At 41.4% G+C, this 13,988-nt stretch overlaps 2 protein-coding genes across 4 annotated transcripts; one reads left to right on the forward strand and one right to left on the reverse strand.

The window, feature by feature from the left end:
* Positions 1 to 1,413: 1,413 nt before the first annotated feature.
* On the reverse strand, positions 1,414 to 5,160 carry LOC143322045 (proteasome subunit alpha type-4). The gene is made up of 9 exons (XM_076732926.1): positions 4,996 to 5,160; positions 4,539 to 4,564; positions 4,377 to 4,419; positions 3,961 to 4,123; positions 3,773 to 3,850; positions 3,599 to 3,687; positions 3,301 to 3,431; positions 1,954 to 2,077; positions 1,414 to 1,644 (listed from the first exon to the last, which is right to left on the reverse strand). The coding sequence occupies exons 2-9, from the start codon at positions 4,539 to 4,541 to the stop codon at positions 1,490 to 1,492; spliced, it is 786 nt and encodes a 261-aa protein (XP_076589041.1). The 5' UTR covers positions 4,542 to 4,564; positions 4,996 to 5,160; the 3' UTR covers positions 1,414 to 1,489.
* A 353-nt stretch (positions 5,161 to 5,513) lies between these two features.
* slc25a44b (solute carrier family 25 member 44b) lies at positions 5,514 to 11,208 on the forward strand. 3 transcript variants are annotated; one of them, XR_013077260.1, is made up of 5 exons: positions 5,515 to 5,797; positions 7,266 to 7,928; positions 8,068 to 8,195; positions 8,892 to 10,777; positions 10,809 to 11,208. XR_013077260.1 is itself a non-coding variant. In XM_076732949.1 (4 exons), the coding sequence occupies exons 2-4, from the start codon at positions 7,307 to 7,309 to the stop codon at positions 9,081 to 9,083; spliced, it is 942 nt and encodes a 313-aa protein (XP_076589064.1). In that variant the 5' UTR covers positions 5,514 to 5,797; positions 7,270 to 7,306; the 3' UTR covers positions 9,084 to 11,208. The 3 variants fall into 3 exon arrangements, 2 of the variants coding, with proteins under 2 accessions (XP_076589064.1, XP_076589055.1); XM_076732949.1 differs by having other exon boundaries at positions 5,514 to 5,797; positions 7,270 to 7,928; positions 8,892 to 11,208; XM_076732940.1 differs by having other exon boundaries at positions 8,892 to 11,208.
* The last annotated feature ends 2,780 nt before the right edge of the window (positions 11,209 to 13,988 follow it).

Consider the following 13,988-nt stretch of genomic DNA (forward strand, 5'->3'; position numbering starts at 1 on the left):
GCCATGTCATTGCAATATGTGTGCTAACAACAGCTGGTTTCAATCCAGTCGTGGCCACCTACATAGTGTGTAACTGAGTGCCCATTACTGATTGCACATCGATAAAACACACACACACACACACACACACACACACACACACACACACTCGCTGTCACATTCACCACCTGCTGTGTGACTTAACAAAAGTCACCAAAAGACATTCAAATCACAACCTCCAACAATGTGATGAATCAATATGCAAAACGAGGATCATTTCATAAAAACCATCTTATCACTACAGCTAACAGGCAGCAGACATGAAGTTTAATGCAAGTGACAAAAAGTTGTTGAGAGGCTGTGTCTTTGTCTTTTCACCACATCTGTGTGTCACTGACCAGCGTCTGTTTGCTGATTGGATCCAGACTAACTGCTGGCCTTAAACCAAAATATAGGCTCTATTTTCCATAATTCATGGTGCTGGCTGTGCATTATTTGGAGATAATATACCTCATTATACATCAATGCTGTTATACTACAAGCATACTTCAGAGCACTTTCTCTAACACAGACGGATATCTCAAAACTCAGGAAATTTCACTGGTGAGCACCATCGCCATCAAATGGTGAGCAGAGGAAATAACACTTAAAAGGGAATCAAACAAGGGAAACTGAGGGATGTGATGTGAGCTCGGCCTGTCAACAGAAGACTGTTCATTAGCAGCCAGACTACACAGTCCATAAAGATATATCAGGCATACAGTAAGTCATCTTTCTTTTGCTGTCTGGAAAAGTTTTTATATTGTGGTTTATACCAAAATAAACGTATAATCTGCTGTAGTTCATTAAAAAAGTGTTTAATTTTCAACTGTGAAACAACTCCCGTCTTACCGGATCCAAAGACATAAAACCACAGTAAAGCATCAAGCTCTAGAACTACTCACCCGCTTTAACACGTTCCTGTTCTTGTTCAGCTCATTTGTAATAAATGCAATTCTTTTGACTTCCTTTGGTGTCAGAAGTACTCAGGTATTTTCCAGCTGTTATAATTTTTGAAAGTGCAGCATCGTAGACATTGGTTCTAATAAAACTGGAGGCTGAATGTGAGATTTATTGGGACATAAGTTCTGTCATATTTACCCAACACGTGCCTCAATAAAGGCGCATCCACAGGACTGACAGCTCCATCATGTGGTGATAACAGCAAATACGCACACATTATAACCTGCAAAATGAGGCGCAGCAGCTTCTCAGAAGTAAAACATCTGTCTGCTTTTAAGTAGTATTTAAATTGCAGGATCGCAATAAAAATCATTTAAGAGGCTGTAGGTTATGGGCTGTCGAACTGTATGAAATATAATATTTTGTCCATCCCACTTATATCAATAAGGTCTTTTAAACGCTGTGACAATGATACAGACAACGGCACGTTGATCACTTTCCAAACTTTTAATGCAAAAGACAAAACAATAAACGATTTGGTGACATGAGGGGGAAAAAATGACTTCGCTCATTTATCCTTCTCCTTCTGCTCCTTCTCCTTTTTGTCCTTTTCAGCCTTGGCCTCCTCAGCTTCGTGCCGCTTGATGAGCTCCTCGACTTCTTTCTGTTTCAGCACCTTGATTTTTGTTTTCCCGTCCTCTCGTGTCAGGGTGGCAATTTCCACTGAAACAGTCAATGTGGTATTGAACAGATCAAGCACTGGCACCTTGAAAATCTTTAGCATCAAGGCAGTAAACAAAGTCTGACCATTAATCACTGAGCAACTGTTGCTGTACGTCTAGCTGGAAGTTCTAAGAGTTGAGAGCTTTTACTAACTTGACTGCTAATCAACACTTCATCAGAACTCGCCGTTTGGTTGGTGATACCTCTCTGTTGTATCATACTTCTCGCAATAACACAGTAACAGTTTAGTGTCTCCAATTTAGTTTCAATATGAAAGCAAAACTTGAAGAAAGTACGTCTGAACCTCACCTTTCTCTGCTGAGAGCTTGCTGACGTCCATTGTCTTGTTCAGGACTTTGACAGCCAAAGCCAGAGCAGAGGACAGAGTCATTTCTCCCTCTTTGTAGTCCTGCTTCAACATGGACACTGCAGCCTGAGGCCAAGAAGTCGGCGCATCAAACACCATACAGGGGGAAGAGTACAGTAAAAATTCACCTTCATATATGGATATATTTATTGTTTCGACCTCTGAACTGTCACTGAAGTTACACTGGCATCTGAAAATGTCGTATTATATCTGACATTTAGAATATACACTGATTACACCGACAGCACCAACCAAAATGTGAATATTTTATGTGATATTATATCTAGATAACGATACATATCATGATATAGCACATTTTCTATAAACTCAATGAATAAACAGTTTATAGAAAATGACCACAAGAAAAGGCCTGTTTAGTATTAAATGTTGAATTAATGTATATACTCAACAAATTAAAGGTAAGTACTCATATTTACTTTTCTCCTTTTATTTAGAGCCTTTGTGCAAATTTGTAATTAAGCAAGCAGCAAAATATGAATATTAATGCATAAAATATAAAAAGGTTAACAGTATGCTAAGGTGGTAAAAGAGGTTAGACGTGTTTCAGCCTGCTGTGGGGACCGGTCTGTGACATAATTTGCAAAATCTAGTTTTCTGGCCCTTGTCACACTTTTTATGCCTAAACCACATCCATGTGTCAGAAGCAGCCCCTCTTTTAGGTGCGAGCTCCTCATTTTGTCTTGGCTGGTCGGAGTGTTCCTGTTCAGAAATATCCCATACTGTTGTACATTCACTCTGCTCCATGTTTGTTTGTGCTGCCTGATTTTGCAACATGAAATAAATGATCGAGCATAATGTGAAAGATAGACTTTTTCTATCGTCACATGATATATATATAGACTGTATTAAACATGGACGTAGTCTTCATGATGTCACTGATAGGACCCACTGTGAAGCTCAGTGACAGTGGCTCCCGTCTTCACCATCTTTGGAGTGACTGACTCCACCAAACTCCCAGCTAATTCAAAAATGGGCAAAGAGGTGGAGCGTGGGTGGAGGTGAGGTGGGATGAATGAACCCATCAGTACTAGCTACAGTTTTACAACACCTACAGTCAAACATGTTTCAATCAGGCCCTCTACTGCCAGATCGAACACATCTAAGCCAAAACAACACCAGCAAAACTAAGCTAAATCTTATGAAAACACAGTTTTATGGATCCTGTTCACAGTCAGAAGTACCACTGTAAAATCACTTCTATATGACACTCTGACTGCTGCACCTGTTGAAATCATCTCACTGATTTCATTTCATCATTTCAGACTTACGGCACTGTTGTTGCCAATGCAGGTTGCCTTCCAGCCTCCGTAGTTGCCGCTTGGATCACTTTGGTACAACTGGAAGCCATAGTGTTTGTCCCAGCCCATGTACAGCAGAGAAACACCAAATGGCCTCTTACCTGTCAACACAAACCACACAGCTGCTACACAAAGCCAAAATCCATCTGTGTCTTTACACAAAGATGAGAAAACTCCGTCAATATTCTTGTAGCTTGTTTACCAATATGACCTTGGATAAAGTGTTTTTATACAAGAGTTTTATACAAGAGGAGGAGACTGCGGTTACCTCCGAACTGTGTGTATGCCTGCTTGATGTCACACAGGGCTGTCACCAACTGCTCGCAGGGTATTGGCTCCTGGTACTGCAATAAATATCTGAAGAGAAATTAAACTGGTCAACAGTTGCTGGTGAGTGTGATGAATGGGTAGAAACTGGAGCACAAACACTTCGAACACTCACCTCTGTGCAATTAGCCGCAGCTCATTTGTCAGTACATTAGCATCTGATGTGATCCCAGCAACACTGCAAGCCAAGTCGCTGAGAAAACATGATCACACACACAGACAGACAAAACCACAGTGCAACGTTAGCCTGAGAAAGAGTGTAACTGAGGTTTGTATTTTCCTTCTGTACTTCAGTTCACTCACTCATTGAGCTTGTAGATCTTCTCAGAGAAGAAAACCTCATCGAGCAGTTTGTGGATGTTGCGTCTCTCTGCGGCTAACAGCACTCCATCATTTGCCAGAATCCCCAGACATGTTCCAGCGTGACCGATTGCTTCCATTGCATACTCCACCTGATACAGGCGTCCTGTAAAATACAGCCACAAAGGTCGTATTAGGCAAAGTAAGTTAACCCTAACAGTCTGAAGTTGGTTCATCATTACAAAACCACACAATCATGGAAATATTTACCATTTCAAATGCCAACTTAATGTGGAAATTGCATAAAGACATGAAGGTTTTTCCAAAGGTAATGTAATGGTGTAACAGACATCTCGTATTTGATAAATTCAGTCAATATCACCTTGATTATCAAGTGGTTAAAGTGAAATTAGACTTACCCTCGGGAGAAAAGATGGTTGTTCGGGAATCATATCTACGAGACTAAACAGAAGAAGAAAAAACAGGAATTACTAAACACAAACTGGACTTGTGAAAGACAAGCAGTAGCATAGTTTGAACATGCATAAGAGATATTTGTGGCAAGTACAACGGCTACATACCATGTTTTCACGCCACTGAAACTGTCCTGCAAAACACAGCAGAGGTTATAAGACGATGGGGCGACCAGCAGAAACCAAACAGTGATAAGACAAACGTTTGTATTAATACCATAGTGCTCATTTCATGTACATGTAAGGAAATATCTCCTTAACGACAAATTGGTGAACACAAACTGTTCGGCAAATTGTCTGATAACTTATTTGCACACGCGTTAACTCACAACAGCAAGCGTCGTTTAAATCCACTTTTCTCTGCCTCAGTACATGACAGCTAGCTAAGCTAACTGCTCCTGAACAGAATGAATCTGCAGTATCTGAGCATGCTAGCTCATTAGCTTGCTAGCTAGCTAGTTCATAATGAAGAAAGTCCTCTGAGTGGACCGAACTGTACTTAAACTGTAAAACTGTGGAGGAATAAAACAATACTGTAGCAAAGAATAGATTTAGACGACATTACCTTACGCGAAACGATTCAAGTTTGCGTACTTTTTCCAGTGAGTGTGTCACAGACTGAGAGGTCCACTACTTTCAGTTTGATGTTTCCTTATAGACACACCGGGATCCTGCGGCGGTGAGGGCGCTCAACAGCGCCACCTTCCAGTGGGAGGACCGATCATTCTGCGTGTCCGCTTCAGTGGGCTAGATGTCTTTACACTTTGTGAAAGTCGTACATGCGCAGTTTGTCAGATGGGCGTGAGTAAAAGTAAACGAGTGAAATGTACTCAGTAAAAGAACTATGATACCTCAACTACTGAATTATTAGGAAATTTACTGATCGGCAGAGGAGAAATTCAGCTGTTATTGCAGCACAAGGATAGAAGCAAGTACAGACTAAATGTAAAACATTCAGCTCTAAAATGACAAGAACACACTGACATTGTAGTTGCGTATATGTATTTAACTCCAAAAGAGAGCGGGTCTAGTGTTTCATAATCGTGGTGTCCCCTCCAGCCCTGCCGGGGGCAGTAATGGGAAAACTGAACACATTATGACGTGTAAAATAAATGCGAAAGAAGAAGAAGCTCTGCGGTGTGTCATTGGTTCTTCCTGCAGCGTTTGAATGGGAACGGGAAGATACCTTATGATTAGCTAGCTGCCCAGCTAGAGGCAGGCTAACTTTCACGTCGTTAGCATTCTAACATCTAGCAGCTGAATGACGATATTCAGAATTACATATTCTTTAATCGGCTGATGACATGATGTTTCTAGTCTGACCGACATTACGGACATGAGTTTGGAATAAACATCTGTCCGAAGAGGTAAGTGTTCGCTAATCATACCAATGCTAACGTTATGGAACTTTGGGCGAGCTCAGCGTTAGCTAACACAAGCTCAAACCATACGAACATATCCAGCAGACAACGACAGGCACATTTTAATAAACGCCCGCTGTCGTCGTTGTTTGGTTTACTTTGTAGGGTGTCATAAGTTTTACTGGTCCACACATGACTGATGCAGTAAGTTAGGTCCCAGTCGGCTGCACTCCGTCGCGGGAACATGGTGTCCTCTGACTGGTGTTGCCGCTGGGGTCAAGAACAAACCAGTGAAACATCAGCTAATGTTAATGATGCTAAGATAGTGGTGACAAGTAAAGCGACATTTGAAAGAACATGTTAATAGCACCGGCATGCCGCGCTGTATTTGCCAAAGCTGTTTGGATATTTAATACGGCGTAGTTAGCTTTAGCTAGCAGAGTATGACCCTTGAACTCTTCCTCACAGATAACCGGAGACAGAGATCATTGATCAAGGAAGAGTAAAGGTTTAAGCGTTTAACAACATCTGTGGGAGGTTTTCACTGTAATGACAGACCAGGGAAGAAATTACTGTTGTCATTATCCTAGTGCATCACTTTTGAGGGTTGTGTTACCATGCCATGTCATGTTATTATTTGGAGGGTAATAATGAAAGAATAACATACAGTCATGCTGTTATTACTGATATGTAAGTGGTAGGATTTTCTATTTAAGTTTTATTTCCTATTTTCTATAACCAATTTTCCCTCATAAGACATTATTAGGCCCTGCTGCAATTAAGAGAGCGGGGGGATCTGTTGGTAGACACAAGGGCTGAGTGATATGGTGATTTATACATTGAGAAAACATACGTTCATCCTCTTTTTTTATACCTTTTCAGAATGTGGCACTACATTTTTCTTGAGTAGTGTTTCTGTCAGGATACTCCAGTGCTCTTTCTGCCTCTGGTGTAGATTTGCAAGAAAAGAAAACTCACTCAAACTTCAAACTTTATTTATTTATATGGCACTTTTCATACTTAAAAAGCAACACAAAGTGCCTCACAGAGGCTAAAAACGACAGAGAAGAAAACCCAGCCCTCCCGCCCCCATAACTACATACAGAAACACACACACAGACACACACGCACCCATACGGATAAGATAAGTAGTAAGCCACCTTTGGGGGCCATCCACACTGAGAGGGCCCCCGGCTCATGACCAGGGGGCGCCGCCCGAGACCACCCCGACCCAGGCAGACAGAAGGCCCCACACCAAGGTGCGGAGGCCTCCAGCCATCCAGGACTCAAAGATGCATTTTGTTGTTGTTTTTTTCAGCTGCATCTCACATAATTACTAAATGAAGTTTGCTCAGTTTTCATTGAGATGTATGAATTTATATATATTAAACTACAATTTCCACAGTCAACAAAAAACTCCCATGCCAGGTAAAAATGAGTTTACTGACCGGACTGTTGCTGTTCATGCTGTCAGGCAGGAATCAGTCTGATGAGGGGCCACCAACCGCTGGCAGGATGCAGCAGAAAAGGAACATCCAGATCATCGAGTGGGAGGACCTCGACAAAAGGAAGTTCTACTCCTTCGGGGTGTTCATGACGATGACCATCCGGGCCACCGTCTATCCGGCCACGCTCATCCGCACTCGGCTGCAGGTGCAGAGAGGCAAATCGCTCTACAGCGGCACCTTTGACGCCTTCTTCAAGATTCTGCGGGCGGAGGGTGTTCAAGGCCTTTATCGCGGCTTTATGGTCAACACCTTCACGCTAATTTCAGGCCAGGCTTACATAACCACCTACGAGCTCGTGAGGAAGTATGTCTCCCAGTATTCTGAGGACAATACGCTCAAGTCACTGGTGGCGGGCGGCTCGGCCTCCCTGGTCGCTCAGAGCATCACTGTTCCCATAGATGTGGTCTCTCAGCAGCTGATGATGCAGGGCCAAGGCGAGCACCTCACCCGCTTTCGGCTTAACACGGAGACTGGAAAGTCCAAAAAAGTCTTCGGACAAACCAGGAACATTATGGCTCAGATTTTTGCTGCTGATGGTTTCCGGGGCTTCTACAGGGGATATGTGGCTTCTTTACTCACTTACATCCCAAACAGCGCTGTCTGGTGGCCTTTCTATCATTTTTATGCTGGTAAGGGGCTTGAACTTGTTTTGTATGTTTTCTACACTATAAAGCACGGCGTGAATTACACTTTCTCCGGTGTATTTACACATTCGACCAGTCCTTGCCATGTGGTTAATCAAGTATCTGTATGTGTGATGGTCTACAGAGCAACTCTCAAAACTGGCTCCCAGTGACTGCCCTCATCTCATTCTACAAGCCATGGCCGGACCTCTAGCTGCTGCTACTGCCTCAACTGTCACCAACCCAATGGATGTGGTCAGAGCCAGAGTACAGGTAACCACCGTTTACTGTGCATCCATCTGACAAAACACAATCCAGATAGTTTTTATTTGATTATTTAATGTCTGAGATATTGCTAGTAGTTTAGAGATCAATGACTTTCGATGCCTAAAGCATCAAACAATGTGATGTTTTTTCAGGCTATGTGGAGAAAGCTGCTAGATAGAGCACAGTCCATTTTAGTTAGACATTTTTCAATAGCTGATAAAATAAATGTTAATAATTACCTCTCTTTGTAAGTGTGCAGAAAGTTTCAAGCTATCATGCCACTCTTCCATAATTTGTACATATTGACATATCAGAGAAGCTTTTCCTGTCCTGTCAGCTCAAGTGATGCCTTGAAGACCCAATTACCAAAATGAATGAATATTAATTGATAGGAATACTGTCTGAGAAAAGCTGTGCCCTGAAGGATCAACATGAAAATCACCAATGACCAAATTCAGCGTCGAATGTTCTGTCTATTTCTGCATATTTAAGAGTAGGCCAAGCTTTGGATGAATGGCTGAAAATAATCAATACTGTGCACATTGTAATAAACTCAATTTTCCCTCAATGTAGAAATTTTCTATATAAAACTGTGAATTAATCAAAGTACCTCTATTTATCACCCGGCTATAGCTAAACTGTGACACTGGTTTCTTGTTCCAAACACCAACACAACATGTGCTGCACGTGTGTTTTGTTTAGGTTGAAGGGAGGACTTCAGTCATCGAGACATTCAGACAGCTCATCAAAGAGGAGGGCTGTTGGGGATTGACCAAAGGACTGTCGGCACGCATCATTTCTTCCACACCCACCGCCATCGTCATGGTGGTCGGCTATGAGACGCTAAAAAAACTGAGCTTGCGGCCGGAGCTTGTGGACTCGAGACACTGGTAGAAGACACGTGGACAGACCGTGTATGGACTATGTGCCATTTGAACCCTCACATTAGAGAGAGCAGTGGATGAAAGAAATGCTTGTTTTAAACAACAGCCTGGGCAACAAAATGGAATCAGGCCAATTTAAACACACAACAGCTGTGTTTTACACATTAACATGTATGTGTTCATACCCACATATTAGTTGCAGATTAGAAGCCTAAAAACCAGATCCAGGTTCAGTTTGTGATGCTGCTTAACAGGGTTGTTGCTTCTTAGTGCAATGGAAACGGTGAATGCAATGTTTTAACACTGGAAGGTGCAGACAAGCTGATTCATCTTCTGTACTTGGTCAAAAAAACGAATAACTGCAGTTGTGCTGTCCTAAAGCCAAGCAGTGTTGGGCCCATATGAAGGTGGAGAAAGGTAGTATAACTCCCGAAGATGGTAGTATAATGGAAGTATAACTCCTGAGGACGCATTCACATTCTCCCAAGTGTTTGTTTCCTTACGCTCATCAAACTGGCTTCATGTTCTTTTCTGCTGGCCTTTTTAAAGCTCTGCCTTCACAGTGTGGTCAAGACAATCTGCTTTTTGTTTTTATTCGCTGATCGTTAGTGAGAAGAACAGTAGGTGTTTGAATCTGCGTCTGTATCATGGCAGCCTCTGTGTCGTAGGTATATTTAGTTTCCAGCTGTCCTGTACGCTGCACAGTTAAAATAAATGGCACTTCCTTACTAAACAGTACACATGCAGTACAATATTTGATCAGCTTTTTTGTAACATACTAGTACGCTGTCTGTCCGGCATTGTAGAAAATACTGCAGCGATCAAGATGGTTAATAAATGGCTGACTTGGTGTAACGGTATTTCCGTTGTGCTGAGCTGCTGTTTAAAAGCCTGAGACGAGACACTGAAGGACAGTAAGTGGAAATAAAACTGATTCCCTGTTGTGACAGTCAATATTTGAGTGCAATAATGTAAATGTTTTATCCTTTTCAGCACAAAATGTGATTGTAGATTTCTTGTAAATTGTGTCAATAACACGTCTTAAAGGAATGCATTGTACCTAATTTATTTTCTTTAAGTTGTTTTGGGATTAAGACCACAGAAGTGTCCGAGCGTCACGTCATGTTAAGTTTGTTTGAATTGAATAACTTTTGAGTGTTGTGGCTCATGCAGTTTGTTGCTTTTGTAACTTTTCTTCCCTCTAACGCCTTTTTAGGAAAGGTGATTGTTTTCTTAATAAAACTAACACTCGTGGTCAGTTTGTAGAACTGATCCTATTTTTTAAGTATTAAATACGTGTGACATTAGAGGTCACTGCAGGTATTTTCATCATGTGGAAAGGAGAGTTTAACTGAAGGCAAATTCAGAAATGTGAGGGTTTGGTTAAGTGAAGCCATAATGAAATTTGCTCAGGCGATGCCAAGACAGGTTATAACCACTGAATGAATTCAGTGTAGGTTCAGTTGTAGAGTTAGTCTCTCAAACACATGTCCATACAGTGTCACACTTACTTTTCTTTGGGGCAGTTAAGGTCCAGTGTTTAGGATTTAAGGGGATCTATTGGTAGAAATGAAACATGATAACCATAGCTATGTCTTCTTTAGTGTGTAACCACCAGAACATAAGAATCATTGTGTTTTTAGAACCTCAGAATGAGCTCTTTGTGTCTACAGAGGGAGCTGCTCCTCAATCAGAGTCCACCGTGTTGCACTGCTATGTTTCTACAGGAGCCCAGAAAGGACAAACCAAACACTGGCTGCAGAGAGCGGCTTTCACATTTGGAGGGGCTTAAAGATTAAGCGAGGGGTGTTCAGGTAGTTGCAATCTGCAACCTCACCACTAGATGCCACTAAATCCTACAGACTGGACTTTAAAAGCCATGTTTAACTGCAAGTTTCCAGCTTTGTGGGAGAGAAATGAATCAGTGCAAACTTCTGTTATTAATTTTAGTCTCTGCACAACTGTCAGAACCTGCAAACATGCGATTGTGTTGTCAGTGAGTGACAGAGATTAGTCTTCTGGTGTAAATTAGAACTGGACTGTCATGTACAGATTACATGTGGTTTCACATCATGTGACGTCTCAGCGTGTCTTTGCTTCGTCTGTTCAGTCAATAAAACATCTCTGCTGTTGAAGAGTCGCTCTGTGCTTTTACTGTTTTCCAAGTGCACTAAGTTGTTGTTGTTGAGTTTACATTTTAAAGTATTTTGATCAGCAGATGTCGGGTCACTGAATGCACCTGTCGTCATTTCAGAATGTCAAATCTCTCAAACCTGCACTGAAAAATGTTGACTGGACGAGCCCAATCAGAGCCTGACCAACACAGCTTTGACGCAAATACGAATGTCAACATTTAAAATTTAATGTCGTCCAACATTTGCTTTTCTGACATGAACACACGACACACTGACAAACATTTTTTAAACAGAGCTCTTAAATTTAGTTTGGTAATAAAAAACGTAGAGAATGACACATTTTCCAGTTGAAAATTAAACTTGCCAGCACTCTGGTGAAAAAACTATAATGACTAAACCTGCTCCTCGAATCTTTGGCACCTCCGTACTGAAATTAATTAATTATCATCTGATTTACATGATTTACATTTACTGATTTATTATGCCAACATTTATATGCCTGATGAATTAATATTGGCTGATGAATCTCCATGTCTGATTTTTCAGGTTATTTATGAGTCAAGTGTGCTGTGAAACAGTTTTAAAGGTGTTTAATGGTAGTTTTAAGTCTTTTTGTTGCGCGTTTAATGTCAAAATCCCCAAACACTGATTAGACATGAATAAAATAAAGGCCGGGCTTCAGCAGAGTCCTTAAAAAATAGATGTTTAACAATGCATCGAATCACTGCAGACAAAGCACATCTGACCATTTGACTTAAGGTTTTTCTTTGGTTAGTGAACAAATATTAGAAAAAAATAAAAAGCAGGGGCGGATAACGCGTCTGTTAGCTGTCTGCAGTGTAACATGCAGAAAACATGTGAGTCGTGTGTGTTCCTGTTGTCCTCGGGGAGTTCACTGCGCGGTGACGAAGGTCTGGCAGGAGAAAATTTGATTGTGTGGTCGGAGAAGTTAATGCGTTTTATCTGATGTTCTAATAACTGTGGGGCATCCATACATCTTACTGAAGGTGACACTCTGACACCAGAGGTCATATCTCATTATGTTAGTGAGGTAATGAGATCAAAGGCTCTGCTGAGGCAAAGTCGGCTCGGTTTACATCGAGTGTTCGCCCAGAGAGTTTTGGCTGATTTGACCGTAAAGAGCCCAATTAGGCAATTTCAAATTACATAAAAGATTCAACCTGGAATGCAATTGTGATGCTCCTGGTGCCTCAATATTAGAATAGTGTATTAATAATATTAGAAAAATATGTTTTTGTGAAATACAGAAAATAGTTTCATAAACAGGGCGATAGATGGCAGCAGAGAATTCTCGCTCATCTCACGTTTTCCCTCCGTGCTTGTCACGAATCCTCGAACGTTCACTCTCCCCTTCTGGAAAAAATAAACCCACCCAGAGACCAACAGACAAATGTAGTGATGACTGAAACAAACAAGGAGGCTTCTCCTGGCTGACACGTCATGGTGGGATGACAGAGTGCTCCCTGCTCTGCTCTGTAACATTAATTATCAAGTGGTGTCTGGAAGGCGCTTTGTCAAAAAGATTGATGAGGGGCTGTCAGAGAGGGAACAAATCTGACTTGGCCGGGGTTAGAGGAAGGGCCTCTCACTCTCATGGGATGTGATGGTGGTAGCTCTGTGTGTGTGTGTGTGTGTGTGTGTGTGTGTGTGTGTGTGTGTGTGTGTGTGGGATAAAAGGCGGGATCGTCAAAGCATGAGAGGATCGACATGAGAATTTGAGAAGCAGTAAAGGAGAAAGAAGTGAGAGGAGCTTTAATTATCTTTGTCGATGTTTCATCTTCAGTCGTAGCGGTTGAGACTGTGGTTTACCGGAAATCATTTTGCATTTAGGCAAATATTTCATCTTTAAAGGAGCAGTTTACATTTTTCAAGTCTGTCTTAAAGGACCAGTGTGAGGGATTTAGTGACATCTAGTGGTGAGGTTGCAGATAACAATCAATTGATCACACCTCGCCTTAGGAGAAGCTACGGTGGCTGCTTAAGACGTGAAAAACGTAGAAGGCACCTTGTGGAGTCAGTGTTTGGTTTGTCCTTTCTGGGCTACTGTAGAAACATGGTAGTGCAACATGGTGGACTCATGGTGGATTCTTATTTTCAGGTGATTATACACTGATATCATCTTCCATTTCTACCAGTAGATCTGGTTCAGTCACACACTGGACCTTCAAAATGACACTTGTGTGCTTATATGTACATTGACAGTTTTTGGTTGCTAATGTGACTCTAACGTAAGAGATGAGGGACAAAATCCACAGTCCTTATTTCTTAATGAAATATATTTAATATACCTTTTGAAGTTCAGCTGAGGCTAAAATGAGGCTCCAGCAGTCGGAGATAGATAAATCAAGTGGGTATTTTTCCTCAAGATGGTCTTTTAGGAATAAAATCACACATTTATTTGTACTAAAAAAACCAAAAAATGCCCGCTTGATTTGTTTAACACGTTACTGAAGTGTCATATTAACTACAGCTCAGCTTTAAGAGTCTTATTAACACAGGACGTTGGATTTTGTCCACATCACTTAGACACTGCTTAACGAATGGATCCCTTCACAGCCTGTATGGAGAACAGGGACATCCAAAAACATCTGAAAAGACTAAAATTACTGCAAACAAAAAAAAAACTATTTTTTGGGTGAACTGACCCTTTAAAACGAGCTCCCACACCCTCCATATAGAATAAAATGAGAAAACTGTGAAAGAGGCTGATGCTTAAAGGCTTTAAGAGTAAATATTTGTGTAAATGCACCTTTAAACAT

The sequence above is a fragment of the Chaetodon auriga genome, chromosome 1, assembly GCF_051107435.1.
Source record: "Chaetodon auriga isolate fChaAug3 chromosome 1, fChaAug3.hap1, whole genome shotgun sequence".
Lineage (NCBI taxonomy): Eukaryota > Metazoa > Chordata > Actinopteri > Chaetodontiformes > Chaetodontidae > Chaetodon > Chaetodon auriga.

Excerpts from the sequence above, each read along its gene's own strand:
- LOC143322045 (XM_076732926.1), bottom strand. Across the intron at positions 4,124-4,376 it reads AACCATCTTTTCTCCCGAGG|GACGCCTGTATCAGGTGGAG; the intron begins GTAAGTCTAATT and ends TGTATTTTACAG. Across the intron at positions 3,432-3,598 it reads GGCATACACACAGTTCGGAG|GTAAGAGGCCATTTGGTGTT; the intron begins GTAACCGCAGTC and ends TTGTGTTGACAG.
- slc25a44b (XM_076732949.1), top strand. The coding sequence starts at position 7,307 with ATGCAGCAGAAAAGGAACATCCAGATCATCGAGTGGGAGGACCTCGAC. Across the intron at positions 7,929-8,067 it reads TTTCTATCATTTTTATGCTG|AGCAACTCTCAAAACTGGCT; the intron begins GTAAGGGGCTTG and ends GATGGTCTACAG. Across the intron at positions 8,196-8,891 it reads TGGTCAGAGCCAGAGTACAG|GTTGAAGGGAGGACTTCAGT; the intron begins GTAACCACCGTT and ends TGTTTTGTTTAG.